The sequence below is a fragment of the Gavia stellata genome, chromosome 1 (genome assembly GCF_030936135.1).
Source record: "Gavia stellata isolate bGavSte3 chromosome 1, bGavSte3.hap2, whole genome shotgun sequence".
Lineage (NCBI taxonomy): Eukaryota > Metazoa > Chordata > Aves > Gaviiformes > Gaviidae > Gavia > Gavia stellata.
The window spans coordinates 98,670,985-98,690,859 of NC_082594.1; the positions used below are offsets into that span (position 1 = coordinate 98,670,985).

At 40.7% G+C, this 19,875-nt stretch overlaps 1 protein-coding gene across 1 annotated transcript; it reads right to left on the reverse strand.

Annotated features, from left to right (window-relative positions):
- Nucleotides 1-2,902: 2,902 nt before the first annotated feature.
- On the reverse strand, nt 2,903-13,742 carry FAM3B (FAM3 metabolism regulating signaling molecule B). Its single transcript, XM_059818365.1, has 9 exons — nt 13,510-13,742; nt 10,126-10,270; nt 9,416-9,593; nt 8,480-8,603; nt 7,737-7,795; nt 6,052-6,102; nt 4,746-4,833; nt 3,866-3,998; nt 2,903-2,992 (listed from the first exon to the last, which is right to left on the reverse strand). The coding sequence occupies exons 1-9, from the start codon at nt 13,740-13,742 to the stop codon at nt 2,903-2,905; spliced, it is 1,101 nt and encodes a 366-aa protein (XP_059674348.1).
- Between the last annotated feature and the right edge of the window lie 6,133 nt (nt 13,743-19,875).

Here is a 19,875-nt window from a genome sequence, read left to right on the forward strand (position 1 = left end):
ACTGCTCCTTAGAAGGCAGTTTGTTTAAAAGCGTTCAAGTTGTGCGTGACAAGTCGAAATCCCACTTTTAAACCAACCTTCTGTAAGACTGCTTCTATTCTGAAGAGTGATTGAAAAAGTGGCACTTTTTTTTGCTCAAGTGACCGCTTTTCCACCATTTCTTGAGATCAGAGAGTTATCAAAGTACTTGAGGCTCCTCTGCCTCCCATATTTAAATACTGTGGCATGAGCAAAGAAAAACAAAGCTGATGGTAGCTACTCAGCACTGCAGATTATTAACACTCTTGTCTAGACAACACAACTGTATCTCTGAAAAAGTGAAAACACAATGGAGTTAAAGAACATTTTGCAGAGACTTGTGCTGTGAAAGGTTCTTGGTGGTTTGATCTGCGATTCAGATTACAGATACGGACCTTTTACTGTTGACCATCTGCAAAGAACGGAGTACTCGCACAGTGTGAAGAACAGAGTAAATGTAAAGAACATAAAGAACGGAGTACTTGCAGAGAATGGAGTACTTGGACTACTTGCACACTTCATGGTAACTGCTAAACAAAAATTGATGTAAAATGTAATTGTAATTGATGTAAGATTAATTGTGGCCTGGAGTAGAAAGCAATGACTGCCAGACCGCACAGAGTTCGAGGACTGTCTCAAAGCTTGGCACTCTGAGGATTGCCAACTGTTAGTACTGTAATTATGTTATTTTTATAATTCAGGCATGTAACAAAGGGTGATTACAATGTAAAGGAATAAATGTTCTGCCAGTAACATGAACACTGCTTGAATAAATTGTTGGTGACATGAAGCTGTTAACTTAGGAAAATAAACATACACAAGCCATACGTCTTGGCATTGATCTGGATGACAGGAATGCTACCATACAGTTGGTTAGGTCACTTTATCCGAAGCATGGGAGAGGTTTGATTTCGCTGAAATGCTATAACATCCCTAGGAAGCACATACAAGGCACCTGGAATCCACTGCTTCAAACCTCCCAAGGAATAAGCACTGAAGTATTTTCACAGAAGCTGTGTCCTACCACAGGCTCACACGGAAGATAGATGCCTATGATAGCCCTCCCCTCTTGCTAAAACACGTGTCAGGAACAGCAGCAGATGCAGAGAAGTTTTCTTAACTGTGAAGCAGCCTGCAACTGCTAGCAAACCTTGGGCCTTCCATCCAAATCCCTAGGTTTCAAAAATGAGGCCAAGTTCAGCATGTGTTACAACAGTTCACATGCATTTACTGTTAGATGTGTAAAATACCAAAACGAGGCCCCTGACCTACACAACTTGTAAGATGAACAAGCAAAAAGAACAAAAGAAGAATGACTTAGATGTGGAAACACATTGAAACATCTATTTGAGTACTCAATTTGTAACTGCCTCATCAGTAGCAAGGTGATAAGGAGCAACCATTGTGAGTCTGCCAAAGTCAAATTGAGTCAAACTAATTTAACTGCTTTCTTTGGCAGCATCCCGTCCCTGGGCTATGGAACAGTTTGCAACCAGGTAGCAGGAAATGTAGCTTTAGGGACTGGTGGGGGACGTGATACCAGAAAGCTGCTGGGAACACAGTAGTGGCTACAACAAATAGGCAGTGGCAGATGACAAGGGTAGAGATTTGAAGGATCACTGCAAGGGCTTCAACCAGGCAACATGAAGAGCAAGAGCAGACTGAACCTGGCTGTTGGCAGCCACCCTCTCAGGTCACCACTTCTGATTTTCTCCTGCCCAGAGCCTAGCGTGGAGGACTCTTCTAAGCAGCTGCATAGAGTGCTGTGACCCATTTGAAGTACGTTAAGCTGTGACCCATTTCTTAACAGCACGTTAAGAAAGTTGCTGCTAAATGAACATTTTAATGTTGAGAGAAATGTAAAGAAAGATTAAAATATACCAGGTAAGTTCAGTCTAGGGATGAGAGAGTTGATGAGGACAGTCTTCGGATACATAATAGACTGGCATAAAAAAGAATGGTGATGAGTTATTCTCCGTGTAATTGGCTTGGTCCTTTTAGGTTAATTCAGTATGTTTGGGGAGTAACTAGAACAACAGTGAAATGCTACAGGAAGCAACTTAAGCTGTGGAATCTGCCATACGGGAGGCTTCTGAACAACAAGGGGGACAAACACCAGTTAAGAAAGATCCAGACATACTTGATGTGCTTCAGAAAAAGGGAAACTGAATAAATAGCTTCTACAGTTTCCTGACAATCACGCGTTTGATTCCACAGTTAGCATGAATAACGCTTAAGCTTGCATGAAGTCACTACATTTTTTAAAGTAAGTTAAACTTACAGGAAGAAAAAATAATTAGAACAAACCATGTAGATTTGCAGCTTAAATTTTGTAAAATATTTCCGGTAACTTGATCTTTACATGTTAACATTGCTATTCCATGTTGTCAACATCACTAAAACCAGCTCAACAAATGTAACTGCTATTTCCATAGTTTTTCTGAAGACATGAGACGTTACTAACATACTAACATCAAAATAATTTGCTTTATTGCTAGTGATTTTATATTACAGTTTGGACTAAGTTCTATTTGCATATTAAAGGGAACCAAAAGAAAACACATACTAAAACCAAACAAACAAAATCAAAACCCTAGAATTACTAATGACAATGTATACTCACTTTCAAAAATCCTGGTATTTTACGACTCACTTCCTGAACATTGTAATTCCAAACCAGAGTATTTTATTTCCACTTGTCATCAAAAGACCTATTTGTTTTCAGATTAGAGCAAAAACTCACAGAGAAAAGAAAGGTTAAAAACTGTGTGTATGACTTATTTTACAATTAGTGTTCAGATGCTTATTGGGTTCTGGAGGCAATTTACTAAAGTCATAGATATAAAAATATAGAAAAATCATTATTAATGAGGTATGCATTGGTTCAGATCAGGTTTCTTGGGATACAGCCTTCTATTTGGATTTCAGCTGGCCAGCCATCGTATCTGTTGTTCTTCTTGTCAGAGTGGTTTATCTGTTAAAAAAAAAATAATTTAAAAAAAAAAAATCAGTATTTGGTTCTCCATTTACAAACTAGTTTGTCAAACCTCATACAACAGAAGGGGGTAATGGGGTAGGACTGGGAAGCTAGGTAGCATGTTGCACATCTTGCTCAACATAATGGCTGAAGATTCCACCAGTTTCTCTTACACAGACTGCTTTATTTATTTCCCAGATGGCTTTCATAATATACACTAAACTGAATACCTTTTTCCTGCAGAAGCTCTGTAATGTGAAGAAGATTGAAACAATATTCTGGGAAAAAAAATAATTATGGAATTTTCACATGCCTTCGGAGGGAGTCAGTATCATGAAGGGAACTGACCTCTGTATTGGGTTTTCTCTGCCTCTCTGTCATACAGACGAGCACTACTGGACTTACAGAAAGTGAATACAACAAGGTCACAGATGCATACAGAAATCTGATACAAAAATGGTATTTTTAATCCTCCTGAAGCCTGAGGGCAAGTTATTCAGCAAAGTTTTGTGATGCAAGCATTGCTATATTTGCATGGCCAATTTGAGGCAGCCCAATTTTCATATACAAGCAGTCTTTTATTTTTAAGAAGTCCTTGGAATTTGTCCTTCCAGAAGAAAATGTAAGTCTCTGTACAGCATGTCAGGTTGGACATTTCAAAACCGAGACTCTCTAGAATCGCTGAAATTTGTCTACAGATGATTTAGTGCTGGCGTCGTAGAAGTCAGTACTGTACCTGGCCCAGATCCAAAGCAAAGAATGATGACACATTAGAGAACTTGCTTTGTACAACTGAACACATGAAATCTGCACCTGAAGGTTATACCTTATATACAGACAAATATGAAGTGAAAATAAAATGAACCTGACCTTTTCTTTTTGGATATTATCTGGCAGCTTGAAGCCTTTGGAAGCTATAAAAGCCCAGCTTGACCTGAACTTCATAGTCCATATTTCTTTACTTCCCAGATCTTCTACTAACTTTTTGGCATCATTTTTCAACCTAGGGAAATTTAGAGAAAAAAAGTGTTAAAAATTCGGGACGTGAAAAATGCTGAAAAAGAACAGAGCTGATTCATGCTTTACATTAGTAGGTCAGCAGAAGCAACAATGAGAAGTTTAAAAAATCCTGAGAGCTGTCTTAGTAGCATGCCATTAAACTCACAGAGCAAAATTCTTTTTCTTCCTCCTCTCTACATTCCTGATGTTAATACGACCTGTTTGTAACAGCATAGCAGAAAGAAAAATGCATCTAAAATACTATTTGATGTTTCAACCCTTCTTAAATAAGGACAAGGGCATCAAATGTTTATCAACCAAATGATTAAGTGTTTCCCTTCATAATTACCATATCATGAATTCAAATAAAAAAACCCCTAAGATCTGAAAGCACTTGAAGAATCAGGTTAAGATGTAAGAAGGAATACAAACTAGATAGATATATTATAATTGGAGGTGTGGATACCTTCTTAATAGAAGACTGTGACCCAGAGGTAACAGCAGTGCCCTTTATGAGGGTGACTCGTGCTTTTAAACAAATACAACACTATCTATCCATCTTTGGAAGCATCAACATACATGATATGGGCAAGCACTGAATCAACACGGAATCAAAACCTTTTAGGCAGGAAATGAGAGAACAACACTGACTATAGAGTGACATTTACCATTCCTTTACATCATTATGCAATAGTGATTTTCAAGCTATTCATTGCTTTGTTCCTCAGCCTGTCATGAATAACTTGCTTACCTGGTGCTTCCATCATCATGAGTCACCATCAAAAGGAGGGACCCTTCTGGTGCATTTTTAATGAAAGTTATCATCTCTCCCGAGTGGTCTGTTGAATCAATTACACAACTGATTATTCATCACACACATATCACGTTCCACCTACTTTCAACTTGTTTTCACTTTTTGGCCTTGTCTATTCGAAATGAGATGTAATTAGGCAATTTTTCTGTTTACAGGCAGAGGGCCTAATCGTGAAAGGTGTGGAAAGCTGCCAGCTCTCACTGAAGGCTAGGAGAGCATGGATTGATCTGCATTTCCCAGTAGTAAACAAAGATACTTCTGAATTTCTACAAAAGACATTTACATCCAGGATAAGTATACAGACGGTTTCTTATGTTTACCTCACATAATATTATACACGCAAGCAAAGCATGGAATAGCCCAGAAGAAGTCATTGCTATTCTTTAAGCTTCCTACTACCATGCTAACTCCAGAGCTGAGTTATACACCCCACTGTACACCCACTTTCATTAAGTGGCAGCCTATTTGCAGCACTAAGCTATTTACTGGTTTTGCAATTGCTAAGCATACAGAAGACACTTGTTTTCCATACAAAAAAATGTAACAGGAGCCCTGGAGACATTGCAATCTACATACTATATATAAAATTGTGGCCCCATGATTAGTCCCAATGTGATTTCTATTCATGCACATAAGGTCACAAGCATTCTTAAGTGGTCAGAGAATCAGCTTCCAGTGCCTCATAGCATTCTGTTTCTCCTTACTAATAGGTGAGGAAACCGTTACCGTTCAAAGTTTGGAAAATATGTTAAAAGCTATTCTTAAAGAAGATCATCTTTCTAGCTACACGAAGGGATGTTAAGAGACAGACTAGCATATTTCCTATGAAGATTTTACAACTAAAATAGAAGAAAATACGTCAAGAAAAGGAATTTTGCTGAGTGAAGCATCTGGATGTGGTACCTGGTTAAGTGCTATTCCTACCAGACTGAAATATGGAGGGAAAAAAGACAATAAAAAATGGTAATTTGACAATTAAAAGAAAAAAAAAGGCAAGACAATTTAAAAAAAAAAAAAAGACCATTAACTATCTCAGCCAACAGGAGAAATTCAGTTTTTCAGGCAAAATTTGTCATCAGATATGGCCAGAGCATATTTTATGAAGCCAACAGCTGCTTGATTGTAGGTCACCCCATCAATAATACAACCATAGTCATTTGAAAGAGCAGGATAATCAGATAAATATAAGCCCTTTCTTAATGCTGAAACACTAACAAAGGCTCTATTGTACTCTTTTCCCTACCTCCTTTCCACATGTCAAAAAATTTTGCCGATGTAACTTTTCCTGTTTTATCTGTAATTAAAAAAAATAGTTGGTGTAAATATGAGAAAAAATTATTAAATTCAATCAGCATATACAGCATTTTCAGCTAAAGCTAGGCATCTCTATTTTTGTGTATTACTGGGCTTCTGAGTTTTCTTTTGTTTAAGTTTTAAAATTGGAAGGAATATGGAATAACATAAGCTTAAGATTTGGGGAGAACATTTGTTTTATGTAGTCTCTGAATTATCAAATGTGACTAAAACATTTTTATTATTTTTTATTTTAAAGAAGGAATTCAGTTTACTATGTGCTTCCATGTTTTTATATCTATATATACTATACTAGGTCACAGTCATAGGAAAACTGGTCAAGCCTAAGACTACTTGAATGAGCTTAATACTATGCTGTGCAGTGTTTCAGATGTGCAAGCTTTCATACTGTTTGAATCTCAGTGGACAGAAACTCAACACTCATCATGACTGTATCAGAAATCAGGCATGCAAACAATCAGTAATTCCAAAACATTTTGATCAATATTCATCACTAATTATGCTGCTGTTTAGATGGCTATCTTAGTTTAAACAAGACATGCACAATTGGAAATACTTTTCAAATTTCCAAATCCATGCCAACTGAGTTAATTGATTTTTATTATCCAAGACCATGCTTGGATCCCTGCTACGTGAGAGGGTCTTTTCCATTTAGAGTGCAGCAGCTCATTTCTAGTGAGAAGATACAGTACTTCCTGACTCCTTTCTGGCTTATCTTTGATTCATATATAGTAAAATCATGAAGCCAAATTCTTCTGAACATAGGAGTCTAAATGGCAGGTTTATCACGCTGATGAGGGGAAAAGGTGGCAAAAATCTGTCAGTGGTAAAACAGCAGTCTAGAACTGGGCTGCTTCTGAGCAGAGATCACAAAAAAATGGAAAAGGCTGTAGTGAGGACAGCAGAAATCCACAAAATTCTTTCTTCCTCTGTGTTGTTAGCTTGGGCTTAATAGTCCTGTCTTCCTTCTTACAAAAGACCATATTCATTCAGAGAAGAAAGAGTTGTAATTTCGGACTAAAATACAAGTATGATGCCATAGGAAACTCAGTAGCACAGTCATTAGCTTGACTGATCTAATTAGAGGACATGTAGAAAATACATCTCCCTACAAATTGGTTTGAGATAATGGACAGATTTACCTTCAGATGAAGATGAAAGTGTAGCTAAAACGATGATATGTGTGATGAAGGAAATGGCTGTTTAAAAATGTGTAAAATTTGATATATCACTTCTTTCTCCTCACTAATGTCAGACGCAAAGACAATGCTAGTTCCCTGCTCTTATTTTGCTTATGCATTTGAGTATTCACCTCTTACTCTACAGCTGTATGTGGAAAACTAATTTTAACTGTTCTATGTACATATTTTCTATTTTCTTATACTGATTATGAACATGTTTCTTTTGTTTATCCAGAAGACTATTTCTCTCAAACACAGATTTGTTTTTCTTACATTTAACATGAATCAAGTTTGCAATTTTTGCCTTTCCCTTTTCTTTCATACTAGCCAGTAAAAAACCAAACCAAACCAAAACCTAACGCCCCCCCAAAATCTTTGTAAATTACTGCAGTACAAAGGTATGTCTCTCTCTAACACTTTTTTTCTTACTTACAATTCACAATGGCAATGTTTATACCTCTTCCAACATTACCCTTCTCTTCACTTATAAGCCTGGAATTGAAATAAATACAGTATCAGTAGAATACATCCATCCAGAAGCTCTGATCCAAAGTTATATTTACCAATGCTAAGTCACTTTCTGGTGTTCATGTTTTCTTCAGTTATTTAATTCAAGACTTTGTAGTAAACAAGAGCTAGGGCTTAAAAACGCACATTATATGTCAGTTTCCTTCAACGATGCACAATGAGTCTTTCAAAATGAGCCAGATCAAGAAAGAACTTCATTCAAATGCAGCCAGAAAGATAAAATAGAAAAAAACCAGGACAAAATGTGGTTTTGTGGAAGTATTCTGTGTGGACTATATATACACAAAAGATCACTGCAAGGTTTTGAAGTCACTCTACCTGTCCAGTTTGAAAAGCCATGAAAGAACTTGACTTTCAGAAGGTGTTGACCATTCAACATACTGTAAACTCCTGCACCATGAAAATTAACAATCATACTTGAAACTAACAGTTGAATGCAGCTTATTTAGAGGAACAAAGAAAATAACCTGAGATTAGGTATTTAAAAAAAAAACAAAAAAACCAAAAACTGTCAGATGTATTCTGAAGTTTATCACCAGAATAGGAGCCCCCTGGTAGGAGCTTATTTGCTGTTAGTGAACCAAAATGAAACATCCTTCTTCACACTACAAAGCACTTGCTTAGATTTAAAGTTAGACTGGTACTCACAGCTCATCCTCAAAACAAATTTTAGCCAGCTTTCTTTTGCCACCACCACTAAGAATCCGATAGGCGTAGTTCCCAGGTGAGCAGGGAGACCAGTGATCACACTTCTGCCTTTTTGGGACTGGGGCTACAACAACAAAGATGAGAAAATGTTTTCTTGGATGCTGCATGAAGAATTTCTACATGGAAAGAATCACCTAATGTCAACATGCTAAGCTCAAACATATATACACAGAAGCCAATCCTGCCAGTTTTCCAGTATCATGGCAACATTATCACAGATTTCCCTGGGCTTTAAGTTATCATTGACTTTCAAACAGCTGCTGGGACCAAGAGCAAGCTTATCTAGGGAAAAATGTGCCATGTAGTATGATCTGATTTGCGTCTAGAGTAATTATTTTGTGCTATTTCATATAACAAGAAACAAGGGCTAGAGGGATGAATGATTCCTACGAGTAGCTTGAAGTTAATGGTTATCGTTCTCATTTTAAGCCTTTTTCACACGATAACATAGTCATAGAATGAGAAAAACGTACACATTAAGCCATCCAGTCAGATTACAGGAAAGAAATAAAGATAATTTAATCACAAAGTTTGGTTAGTGATTCAAGAGTTTACTGTAACTGTAAAGTACATGTGACAGAACCAAAGCTGCAGCTGCAGCTTCATGCTTATATGCCAGCAAACAAATAAGGTGTTACGATTCAATTGATTATATTTGCATACTGGCAAATACAGACTGACATTGTGTTTCTTCAAAGACAGCATCTAAGAAATAGTTCAGACTTGCACTAATTAATTAACTTTACACAGCCAACTGCATTCTTACAATAGCACATACCAAATTATTTTTTAGCTAACAAGCCATTTGTCACTTACCATGTAAATACACAACATGAGATATAGTATAAGGGAAAAAAAAGAAGTACAACTACACACCCCTCAGCACTGGTTTCTTTCCAATGTCTTGAAGCTTAGCAATAGATGCTGTTATTGTCTTTTTGGGTACAAGAGCAGTGAATGAGTATCCCAAGTACCAAGCAGCCAACGATGTCAACAGGAGCCCTACTAATTTCACAAGATCTGCCAAGGGAAAAAAAAAAAGAAAGAAAGAAAACTACAGGGACATAAAGATGTTTTCATAGCAACACACACAAAATCTTGTGTTTTTCTCTGGCATTGTTACACAAACTGGTTATTTTATTTCTGATATGCTGTGTTAACCACAGCCTTCAGAGATGCGGCAATAGAGTATTCATTGCATTCCCATCTCTGACAACACCCTTTGTTTCTAAAACTTGATATTCAAGCAGAAAACTCCCCCCAATCTCCCCTCAATCCACACCAATAGTACCTCAAAGAAACATGAAGTTCAACTTAATCCTAGTAGGTTTTTGACTCTGAAAATTAAGTACTAGATACTACACAACTATACAGGTAGTATGCAGTTACTATTGATTTTCTGTGACAGACAGACACTACAGGAATGGTTTAAAGTGCTGACCATACAGGGAACTCCACCCTCCATCTGCCATTGTGACACGCTGGGTAACAATAACTGAAGCAGACCCAAACAATCTCATTCACACAATGAGCTCTGACTGCATTCAAACATGACTAGAGTGACTGTTTCACCTTCTCTCAGTTACCTCACAGTTTCCAAGGACTGTATTATCAGCGCATCTACGCACCACAAAAACAACAGGATTCACAATTTTCCTGACTATACAAATCAATTCCATATTGGATATCTCCTCTTCCCCCTCATCAGAAATACTAACATGTATTCCTGATCTAGAAGAAGTACACCACCTAATTTATGATGCTAAACAAGGAAATATCACACTGCAATTGTGAAACACTGGTGTTTTGATGTCACGAGATACTTCCTGATCTGTGCATGTCCTTGAACATAACGGACCATTGAAGAGAAAAAGGAAAATTTTTTCATAGTTCTGAAAATCAAGTTCAACAGAACCAATGTTCAAAAATATCAAATACGTTATCTTTGCCAACCTGCTAGAAAACATTGTGCATTATGTAGCCTAAATATTCCTTATAACAGTTTACACTCAAGAAAATATTCCTTTCCTTCTTGGAACTGCCTTTTATAAATGTTAAGATTTCTGGCCTACCCCTTCTCTAGAATAAGGCTGAATTGTTCACTTGTTCTCCTCAAGTCCCGTTTTGCAGGTCCTACAGCTCTCTCGTGAATTCTGCCCTCGTGGTCTTTCTAATGGTCTGCATCTTTTACTGCAGAACAGACACACTAGTCCAACACACGCATTCTGGAGACTCTAATTCTTGTCATTGATGCCAGAAGCAAGTTTGACTTTTTTTCCTTAAGAATAGACTTTATTGACTCAGGTTCCATTTATGATCCACCATAAAGACCAGATCCTTTTTCCTGTAAAGATTTTACCTCTCTAGCCGCTCCCTATCCTGTATTTGTGCATGTGGTTATTCCTGCATTCTACCTAGCTTTAAAAACAAAAAGCCTAACAAAACACTGCAGAAAACGCAGATTGGCAAAGCTACCACCGAACAGTACTATCACCCAAACTCCCCCTTCTATATAACAGCAACAGAAGTAGCAAGTGGCCCTCTCTGACCCAGTCATCCTTAACAACTGAAGCACAGCTGTACTCCAGCCCTTGAACCTCACGGAGGAAGAATGCAGATCATTATGAACATTGAAGGTTCTTCTGTAAATAATCCCAGTTTCTCACTTCCTGCATGGGAAAAAAGGAAAAAAAAAAAAACAAAAACCAAGAGAGGACAGTAAACCCTTTTAGGATACTGATCTGAGGTCCTAAAATGTTCTGTGTCATTTTATTTAAGAGTCCTAAGTGGTGTATTTGTGTGATTGTAAGGAAGATACTGTGAGAAACTTACCATATTTTCAACAAAGGATTGAGAAAGTAATATAATGAATCTTCAGAGATATAACAAATTTCCCAATTATTACTTCAGTCTAAGAGAAATCTGTCTCACTCTACCATTAGTAGTGGTGCAAACCTGCACTAAAACAATACTGAAAATTACTCCAACATTTAATTCATACAGTGAATGTGAACACTGACAAAGTTCACACAAACAAAGAAGGAAGCTGCAGGAACCATGCAGAATGAAACTTACTTTTTCTCTTTTTTAATATTAAAAAAAAAAATCAGACTTATATACAAAATATATTTAATTTCTAAAGGAGACCAAGTCACAAGTTTCAAAGACAAAACCCAGGAAGAATTAAGTGAAAACTACAAGTTTATTTAAAGATTTCAGTGATTATTTTTCGGGGGGTGGGGTGGTGGTGTGTCAGGTGCATTGTAAAGGTCTACAAGACCATCAGTCAAGTTTTCCTTTGCTTTTTCTGTTGTCAGTTTAGCAGGCTTATCTTTACAATGATTTTGCATTGTTTTTCATCAAAACTATGGAGCAACTCTGTTGCAAAATAGGCTCAACAGCACAGCATTTTTCCTAAGTAGAAGAGAAAGTACAGAATGTCTAACTTCTGTTATTATATTCCACATTTTACTTCAACCAGAGGCTTTTTAAATCGTTCTAAAATACACCTTTTAAAGTTTAAGGAATATATTTACCAACTTTCCTGCAGGGTTTGTACTTGGTTCTCAAAATTGTCAGACGTTTCCATTGTCAACCAACTTCTAGTTTTGCTTTCTTGGATTCAGAAGGCACTGGGGGACTGCATTGAAGCTATCTATCTGCTGGGTCCACCTGGATCTCTTAGATTTACTGAGGTTATATATCCTGCACACATATACTCTTTTTTGTGTACCTTGCATAGACACGCATAAAGCCCTGCACAACAGCAGCTAAGTCCTAAGCTCAGACAAAGATAGTTAAGAGAGCTTAAGATTTGCTATCCACAGAAGTGAGAAGTTATGAAATGCAAAGCCCAGCCTACATTCACGAAAGCCAGACTGCGGCTTTGCTGATTTCAGAGGCTGTGGCTCCGCAACCCACTGCTCGGCTCAGCACGGAGGAGCGGTGCGGGGATGGCGTGCCCCAGAGGGGCTTGCTGTGTGTGCTGACAGGTGGCACAAACCTCCCTCACTCCGTTCCTGCCACGGAGAGGTACTCAGCCAGAGACACTCCTCAATACTCACGGTGCCAGACAGGTAAGAGGACAGAGAGGAGCGGGGAGGAAGGAACCCTGCGGACCGTGCGGACGGCGGTGTGGCAGGGTACATAAGACAGCAAAGCAGAAGGAAGGGAAGACGATTAGCAGTCCCACCTTACAGCAACTCCCCATTTCCTTCCTCCCTCAGGTGCTCGCCTGCCCCTTGGCAGCAATTAAAGCACTAAATGTAAGCACAGTAATTTTTTTTTTTTTTTGTGCTTAGCCGAGTTAAAATCCCCACGCTGCCACACCTAGCTAATACACCCGTGCGCAGCAGAACTTTTAACGGGGGGGAAGAATCGATTTAAGACTCGAGCTTAAATTACTCCCATCTAAAAAGCTGGGTGTTCACTCGTTTTCAGATGTTGTCCAGGGGCCCGGCCGCGGGACCAGGCACCGGCCCCTCTGCCCCGGGCCGGGGGCTCGGCCCCCGCTCGCCTCAGGGGACGCCGTCGGCAACCGCCCGCCCGCCCGCCCCTTCCCCGCGGTGAGAGGGGCCTCGGCTCGCCCGGCCGGTCGGGGAGCGGCTGCAGGGCACCCACCTGAGGAGGGCGCAAGGCGGGAGCCAGGCGCCGGCTGCCTCGCCGGGAGCACCGGGCGGCGGCACCGGCGCCCTCCGTGCCTCCCTCCTCACTCGGCGGGGCGAAGCCCCCGCCGGGCTGCTACTCACATTGCCGGCTCAGCCCCATTATTCAGGACGAGGGCGGGCTGCCCGCCCCTCCTCCTCCTCCTCCTCGTCTCTCTCCTCCTCTCAGCACGGGCAGGGCCGACCCCCCCGCCTCGTCCTGCAGCCACCGGCACAGCGCGGGAAGGGGAGCGGCCGCCCGTCGGCGCCGCACCGCCCCGGCGCCGCCGCCCGGCACGGCAGGGCACCGCCGCCCGAGCCCCGCACCCCGGTCGATTTCCTCTGACGGCGAGGCCGTAGAGGGCCGCCGGGGGAGGCGGCTGCTGCTGCCGCCACCACCGCGGGCGAGGCGGGGGAACCGCGGGGCACTTCAGGGCAGCGGAGCAGGGGTCGGGGACGGCCACAGCCACGACGCGGGGTGCGGCCGGGGAGGCGCGACGCCCCCCTCGCCTTCCCGGCCGCTTCGCCCTTTGGTGGCGTCGGGGAGGACTGGGAGGCATCCAGGCCTCACGTTATCTCTTTGGCAAAGGCAGTGATGGGCCTGGCGCACGTAATGGCCGCGGCTGCTCTGGAGGAGGAGAGAGCTTGCGGGATTAGGGGAAGGAGGCTTCATCCACCAAACCAACCCCCTTTGAGACAAGGAAATACAAGCCTAGACCCCACGTAAAAACTCAAACATAAGAGGTAGTGCTGAAAGTTATTTTCTGCAGAAAGAAACCAGCTGGCTGGTGGGATCAAAAGGAAGCCTCACACACCATCCGGCAGCCCGTTCAAAAGCTGTTTCCCCCCAAATCTCAAAATGAACCAGTTATTTCTAAGTCTGTTGAACCCAGCGCAGAAAGCAAACAGCAAGCAAGGAAGGGCTTTTTCCTGGCGATGGCCAGGGTCTGCCTGGTGTTTTAGCTGTCAAGGCTACAGGGCAGGGCCCCACTGCAGCCCCCTCCTCTTTCCTCCACCCACTGCCACGGCACCGGGATGACACAAGCCCTACCACGGGCACCAGCGTTACCAGGCCAAGCCCTTGGTTCATCTTTTCTTGCAGTGGGCCTGACAGTGCTGCGAGCAGGGCATCACACACCCTCGCCTGGATGTTTCCTTCCTGGTGGGGTAGCTTGGTCAGTCCCCAGGTCCTACGTTTTTGCCAGTAAACCTGGCACTACTTGCGCGTGCGATGTGGGGCAGCACCCCCACTTCTCTCCCACTCCCCAGCCTCCCAGGCCAGATGTAGAGTGCAAAACTACAGCATGGTGCTGGCAATCCATGCTTTCCAGTCCGTAGCAGACGAGGTGAGATAAAAGCATTGGGGCCCCACATCATGGGCTTGTTCTTGTCTTTTTAGAAGTTCCAGTTTCCAATATGCCGTGGTCGATGGGCATTTACAGGCCTGTGTGAGAGCTGAGCCCCACCAGCACCAGTCAGCCTTGACCCTAGACCGAGGAAAGCACAGCTCGCATCAAAGACAACTTCTAAGGACTGAAGTAGCCACTCAAACATGTTCAGGAAACTGAGCTGAACACCTCCAAGGTGGGCAAAACCCAAACAAGGAAGTTAGTGATTTCATTTGGAAAATTGCTCAAACTACACTGTGAATTAGTATTTGCCCTTAAAAACTCTCTGATTTAGTTTCTGTTAAGCTTCTTTGTTCCTTCTGCCTCTAATTATGTTTACTTCAGCAAACAGATGAATAAAATCCTGCAGGAAGGCACATACAGGACTGCAGCCAGACTGGGCTTTTGCCTTCCTCCCAGGAGACCCATGAAAGCTATAAATGTTTCCAGTCCCTGGAGAAGAGGTGTTTCTTGGCCTCACCTGTGAGTGGGATATTATAGTATTCTATAAATGGAAGATAAAACCTGAGGGAGTAATTGTTGCTGGTTATTTTCAAATGTACTGGAGCTTGCAAATGAAAAGCAACATCCAATAAAACCCACGTGTGCGAATAATTAAAGTGGCAGCATGGGACAAATAAACTTAAGAAATGAAAAGCATAGGACAAAAAGGAAAAGGAGTTATGAGTGGGCAAGAGAAAGTTAAGGACAACACTGTTCTGGGTTGCTTTTCCAAATACGCAATTATTTCTGCAGGAACTATTATCCTGCAAGACTGCACATCAGAAAATTATGTCTCTGCTAATAAATGATTGAAACTATTGAAGAGTGCATTTCTAGCCTTTAAAGTAAAAATAACGTGTCTTTAAACCCAAAATGCTACAGTTCATGGTAGCTAAATGAAAAATGCTGCTACTTTTATTAAAGCAAAGAAAATTAACTACAACTCAGGATAATTTAATTCTGAAATAAATTTTTTGTATGAGCATTGGTGGGTCACAGACTCCATAGATAAAAATTTTAAGCCACTAGGAGCTTTGTCACCACCTCAACATCTTCCTGTGAAAAACCCCCACTATTAGCAATCAGTGTCTATTGGATAACTGCCAATTCACGTGCCAATCCACAAGAAAAATGTAGCAGGTTACTTAATTTTCATTGCTGCCTAAACTACGATGAACTACACCCAGGCATTTGCTACAAAACCAGGCAACACAGTAATTGGTTTGCTTGCCTGCCAAAGCCCAGGGATCCAGTGGGCTGAAGGGATTTTGAATACCAAAGGACTAGGAAACTTTAAAATGTTTTACTTCAGGTATCTCACTTTTGTGACTGCAAAACAAACACGATACTGTTCTTTCTTTAAGTAATTAATCATAGATGTGGGATGCAGAAAACTTTTCAAAGTATCATTTCTGCTCTTATTTTGTAACCATTTGTTCTGTAATTTGAAAGCTTAGAGAAAAACTTTCAAAACATTAATCTTCACTCTGGATGCTTGTGAGGCTGTTAAGACCCTTTGGTGATAAGCAGCACAGGAAATCTACTTGGGAAACAAACAACTCTTGCAGACACTAAATGGAACAGGTGAATGTACGTAACACAGTGCTTATGTGTTAGTCTTGTCTTATCCTCACAAAAGCCACAGTCCTTAGAGAAAGTTTATGGGCATTTGCTAACACTGTAAAATTACAACAGAGCAAGTTCCTGCTTGCCCTTTGAGCCGCTGTACCTCCAGAGGTACTTTCGGCATCCACCCCACTTGGCTAACAAATTAGCAAAAGTGTCATTCCAATCCTTGTAGCTATTTAATTTATGTGTTTTCTGCTCATCCACAAATGGCCAACAATGTATTTTTAAACCTGCTAGGATGAGTTAAAAGAATTTAATGATTTAAAATGGAGGCAGAGTTTGTAAGGCAGAGAAAGAATACTGTACCAAATCTTTGCTTGTAGAGGTCACAAGGACTTCAAGGGCTACTAGAAGAAAACTAGACCACCTACGTAAAATATGCAACTGATGTTTAAGTTCAATAATTTTACCTAGGACTTGGGACAGATAAGAACATACACATGGACAATAGGGGTTGCAATGTGGAAGAGCAGTTCTTTAAACTGGTGTCACTTAGCCATGCTTCACTGTGTGCCTGTGCCTATAATTCAGGTGGAACCTCAGCATCCTGAGTTGTGGTAGTGTGAAGAGTAATGTGGAGAAATAGGGATTTAAATGCATATTTTAATACAATGACTTTTTTTTTTTTTCTGGTATAACTTGAATGGCTTTATAAAACCCAGGAGCAAATACTTAGAACAAGATGACAGCTTTTAGATACTTCTTTTGTGGATATATTAAAATCTTCACACCTTCCCCCCAGATATGCAAAAATGGATCATATATCAAAAGGCAAAAAGCAAGCAATGATTACTTTCAGTTAATAAGCTAGAAAAGCTGTAAAGCTAGTGAGTCTAGCTCCCAGGACATATTTGTGGGGCATATTTGTGTGTTTTTCTTATGCTTTGTTAATCCAGAGGAGAATAGATTGAATTGCAAGGAAATACATTCAATTGCACTTCATCCAGATAGAAGATGTTGACCAGCAAAGTTTCCTCAGTATTAGCAGCAATAGCTTAACACATTATGGGCCCAAATCTAGTCGTCTTTAATACATAGTGTCCCAAACTTTTCAGAAAAAGGAAGGCAAGGGTAGGGAGAAGGGCAAAATGAGAGGGAGAGGAAAATCCTTCTATTAAATGCTGGATACTTTGATACAGCTTTGCTCAATCCGACAGGATCTCTGTTGACTGTTTTCTTGAAATGTTGCTGTCAGTAACAGTCATTAGGTCTACAGGTCCCTATTAGCACAGACCCCGTGCAATCCCACATGGTCTACAGCCAAGTCTGGATGTCCACTCAGTCAAGTAGAGATTTACCAGAGGGAGCTGGATTGGCAAGGTCCCTGCTATCGGCAAACCCAAAGCACTTGTAGCTTGACGAGACGACATCCTGTGGTATGTCCTGGAGCTCTTCCCTGGTCCATTCTGCCAATGCCAGGCTTTTCAACAGGGACCCAGGCTGACACCACTGTGATGGGTTCAGGTCATCCAAAGGTGATGCTGAAGTTCTAAAAGAGCAAAAAACCACAGTAAATCCACTTCTGAAGCCTAGTCTGCACACACAGTGAGAGAGTTGGATTTCTTTCAGACCTGTCTTCTAGAGAGGGGGAAGAGAGAAAAAAGGTATCGCCTTACCTGTGGGCCAGGATGGCAACAGACATGGGCAGTCACAGCGGGACAGTATTGCAGGACGGTGTGGAAAAAGGTGGTACAAGTTAGTAAATGAAAGGGACTATATGAGCAAACTAGAAAACTGTGTAAAAATACATCAGCAGTTAAAAATCAGCATAAAACACCAGCTTAGAGAATGTCCAAGATGTACAATAAAAAAATATCTCACACAGTAAGAGTATGGAAAATTGAAGTTAGTATTAAGCTTATGATTAAAGAAAACTCAACCAAAGGAAAAGTAAGTAGTATTCTCATGCGTAGTACTTCAGAACAGTGCTGGGGGCATGAAAATAAGTAAGTTGAGTAATACAATACCTTGTTCATTCATAAACAGTAGTTTTATCTAGCTAACAACTGTAAAAATCCAATATGCTAACATTTATGTATACACTGGCAGCATAGATTCTTGTAGTGTATGGGATCACCCGGCTAAACCTGTTTCGGAGCACAAAGGCGAGATGCAGGGAGTTGTGATTAGACTCAGCTTTGTCTCACCTTGACAAATCCTTATCTATGCAGAGATGACCTGGGGGGAGCTGCGGAAACGGCTCAGCCCGGAGTTGCCTGAACACTGCCGAAACCCGAATGGAGCCGTGAATGATCCCTTAACAAACAAAATGCCCTGAGTACCATTCCACCACTATTCAATAACTTTGTGGGCTAGACATCACTAAATTACCATACAGACTAAGGAGCCGAGCCATCAAGGCACCAGAGATAAACATTCGTGCCTAAGCCTGCCCCCACCCATCAAATCAGGGAATAAAAACCGTAAGGTTTGGGCAGAAAAAGGGGAGAGTCTTTTTTTCCAAGGATACAGCTGGCCTGCAGGAGATTCTTTCCCCCTTGTCCAGGACACTGTACAAGGTAACTTCCCAGGGATTAAGAGGCCTTATCTGAGAGAGAGGGTAAGTGATTAAGAAACATAGGTATGGTATTTGGCATGCTTTAAGATCGTGGTTAGTGCACTCTTTTTTAAGGTATTAATATCTAGCGCACTTGTGAATTGTGTATTTAATTGCAATAGTGCATTCCTCCATTGTATCCATAAAAAACCCTGCAATAGTGGTGTATTGGACCTGTGAGTGAAGTTCAAATAAATTGTTAATTTGAACCTGACAGTGAAGTTTTTCTCTCCGTCACACGTAGTCTTTACAATATCCTGTATTTCTTAGGAAATGCTATTGAATTTCCTAGAAAAACAAATGATCACAGAATCACAGAATCACTAAGGTTGGAAAAGACCTGTAAGATCATCAAGTCCAACCATAATGATGATGAGACGAGGTATAGGCAGATGTTACCTGTAAGCCTCTAGAAGGAAAAAAAAATCCAAACAATTTCTTTTTAAAAAGAGCTTGTTTTGGTGCAGAAAGGGAAGAATAGTTAATGTTTACAGCTTAAGTGGCCGTCAGAATTACACGTTCTGAAAAATTACACTTGAATTGTAAACCTTCACGTATTTGTCTACACTGCACTGTGGTTACCAAAAAAGCCGTATTCTTGCAATAAATTCTTACTTTTGTGTTTCATACACAAAAGGTATTTTGTCTAGATGGGACAGCTTTAATGGGGACAGATGAGCAAAAGAAGTGTGAATGAACAAGACAGTTTTACAGTTTTGGATTTAATAAGCCTGAAGCACAGAGGGTGCTCTGAAGATGATGGCAATTTCAGAAGCAGAGAAGTTTAAGCACAAGAAAAAATTTGAAAACTTGTACAGTACCTCTGTGAGAGCTGTGTAATAATAGGTAGGCTTTACTGAATATCCGGACAGTAATAAGCAAAACCAGCCAGCTTTCCAAAGTGTGAAATAAACCTACCATATTAAACAGTTAGTGCTAATCTGTCTTGCTTACCAGTCCCCTAAATTTATCAACATGCATACACCATACTACCTTTAAAGATAAAAGCTCAAGGCTTAAAAATAATGCATTTTTTAAAAGAGGCTTTTAAGGGAGGGGAGAGGGATATTACCAAATGATCAGGAGACCCCAAGTTAAGGACCTTTTTAGGTAGGA

What these genes read in the sequence shown, in the direction of transcription:
- FAM3B (XM_059818365.1), bottom strand. Translation starts at nt 13,742, where the DNA reads ATGCCTCCCAGTCCTCCCCGACGCCACCAAAGGGCGAAGCGGCCGGGA. An exon ending in ATTTGTTTTGAGGATGAGCT is followed by an intron (nt 7,796 to 8,479) that starts GTGAGTACCAGT and finishes TTTCAATTCCAG; the next exon opens with GCTTATAAGTGAAGAGAAGG. An exon ending in ATAATATCCAAAAAGAAAAG is followed by an intron (nt 2,993 to 3,865) that starts GTCAGGTTCATT and finishes TTTTTTTAACAG; the next exon opens with ATAAACCACTCTGACAAGAA.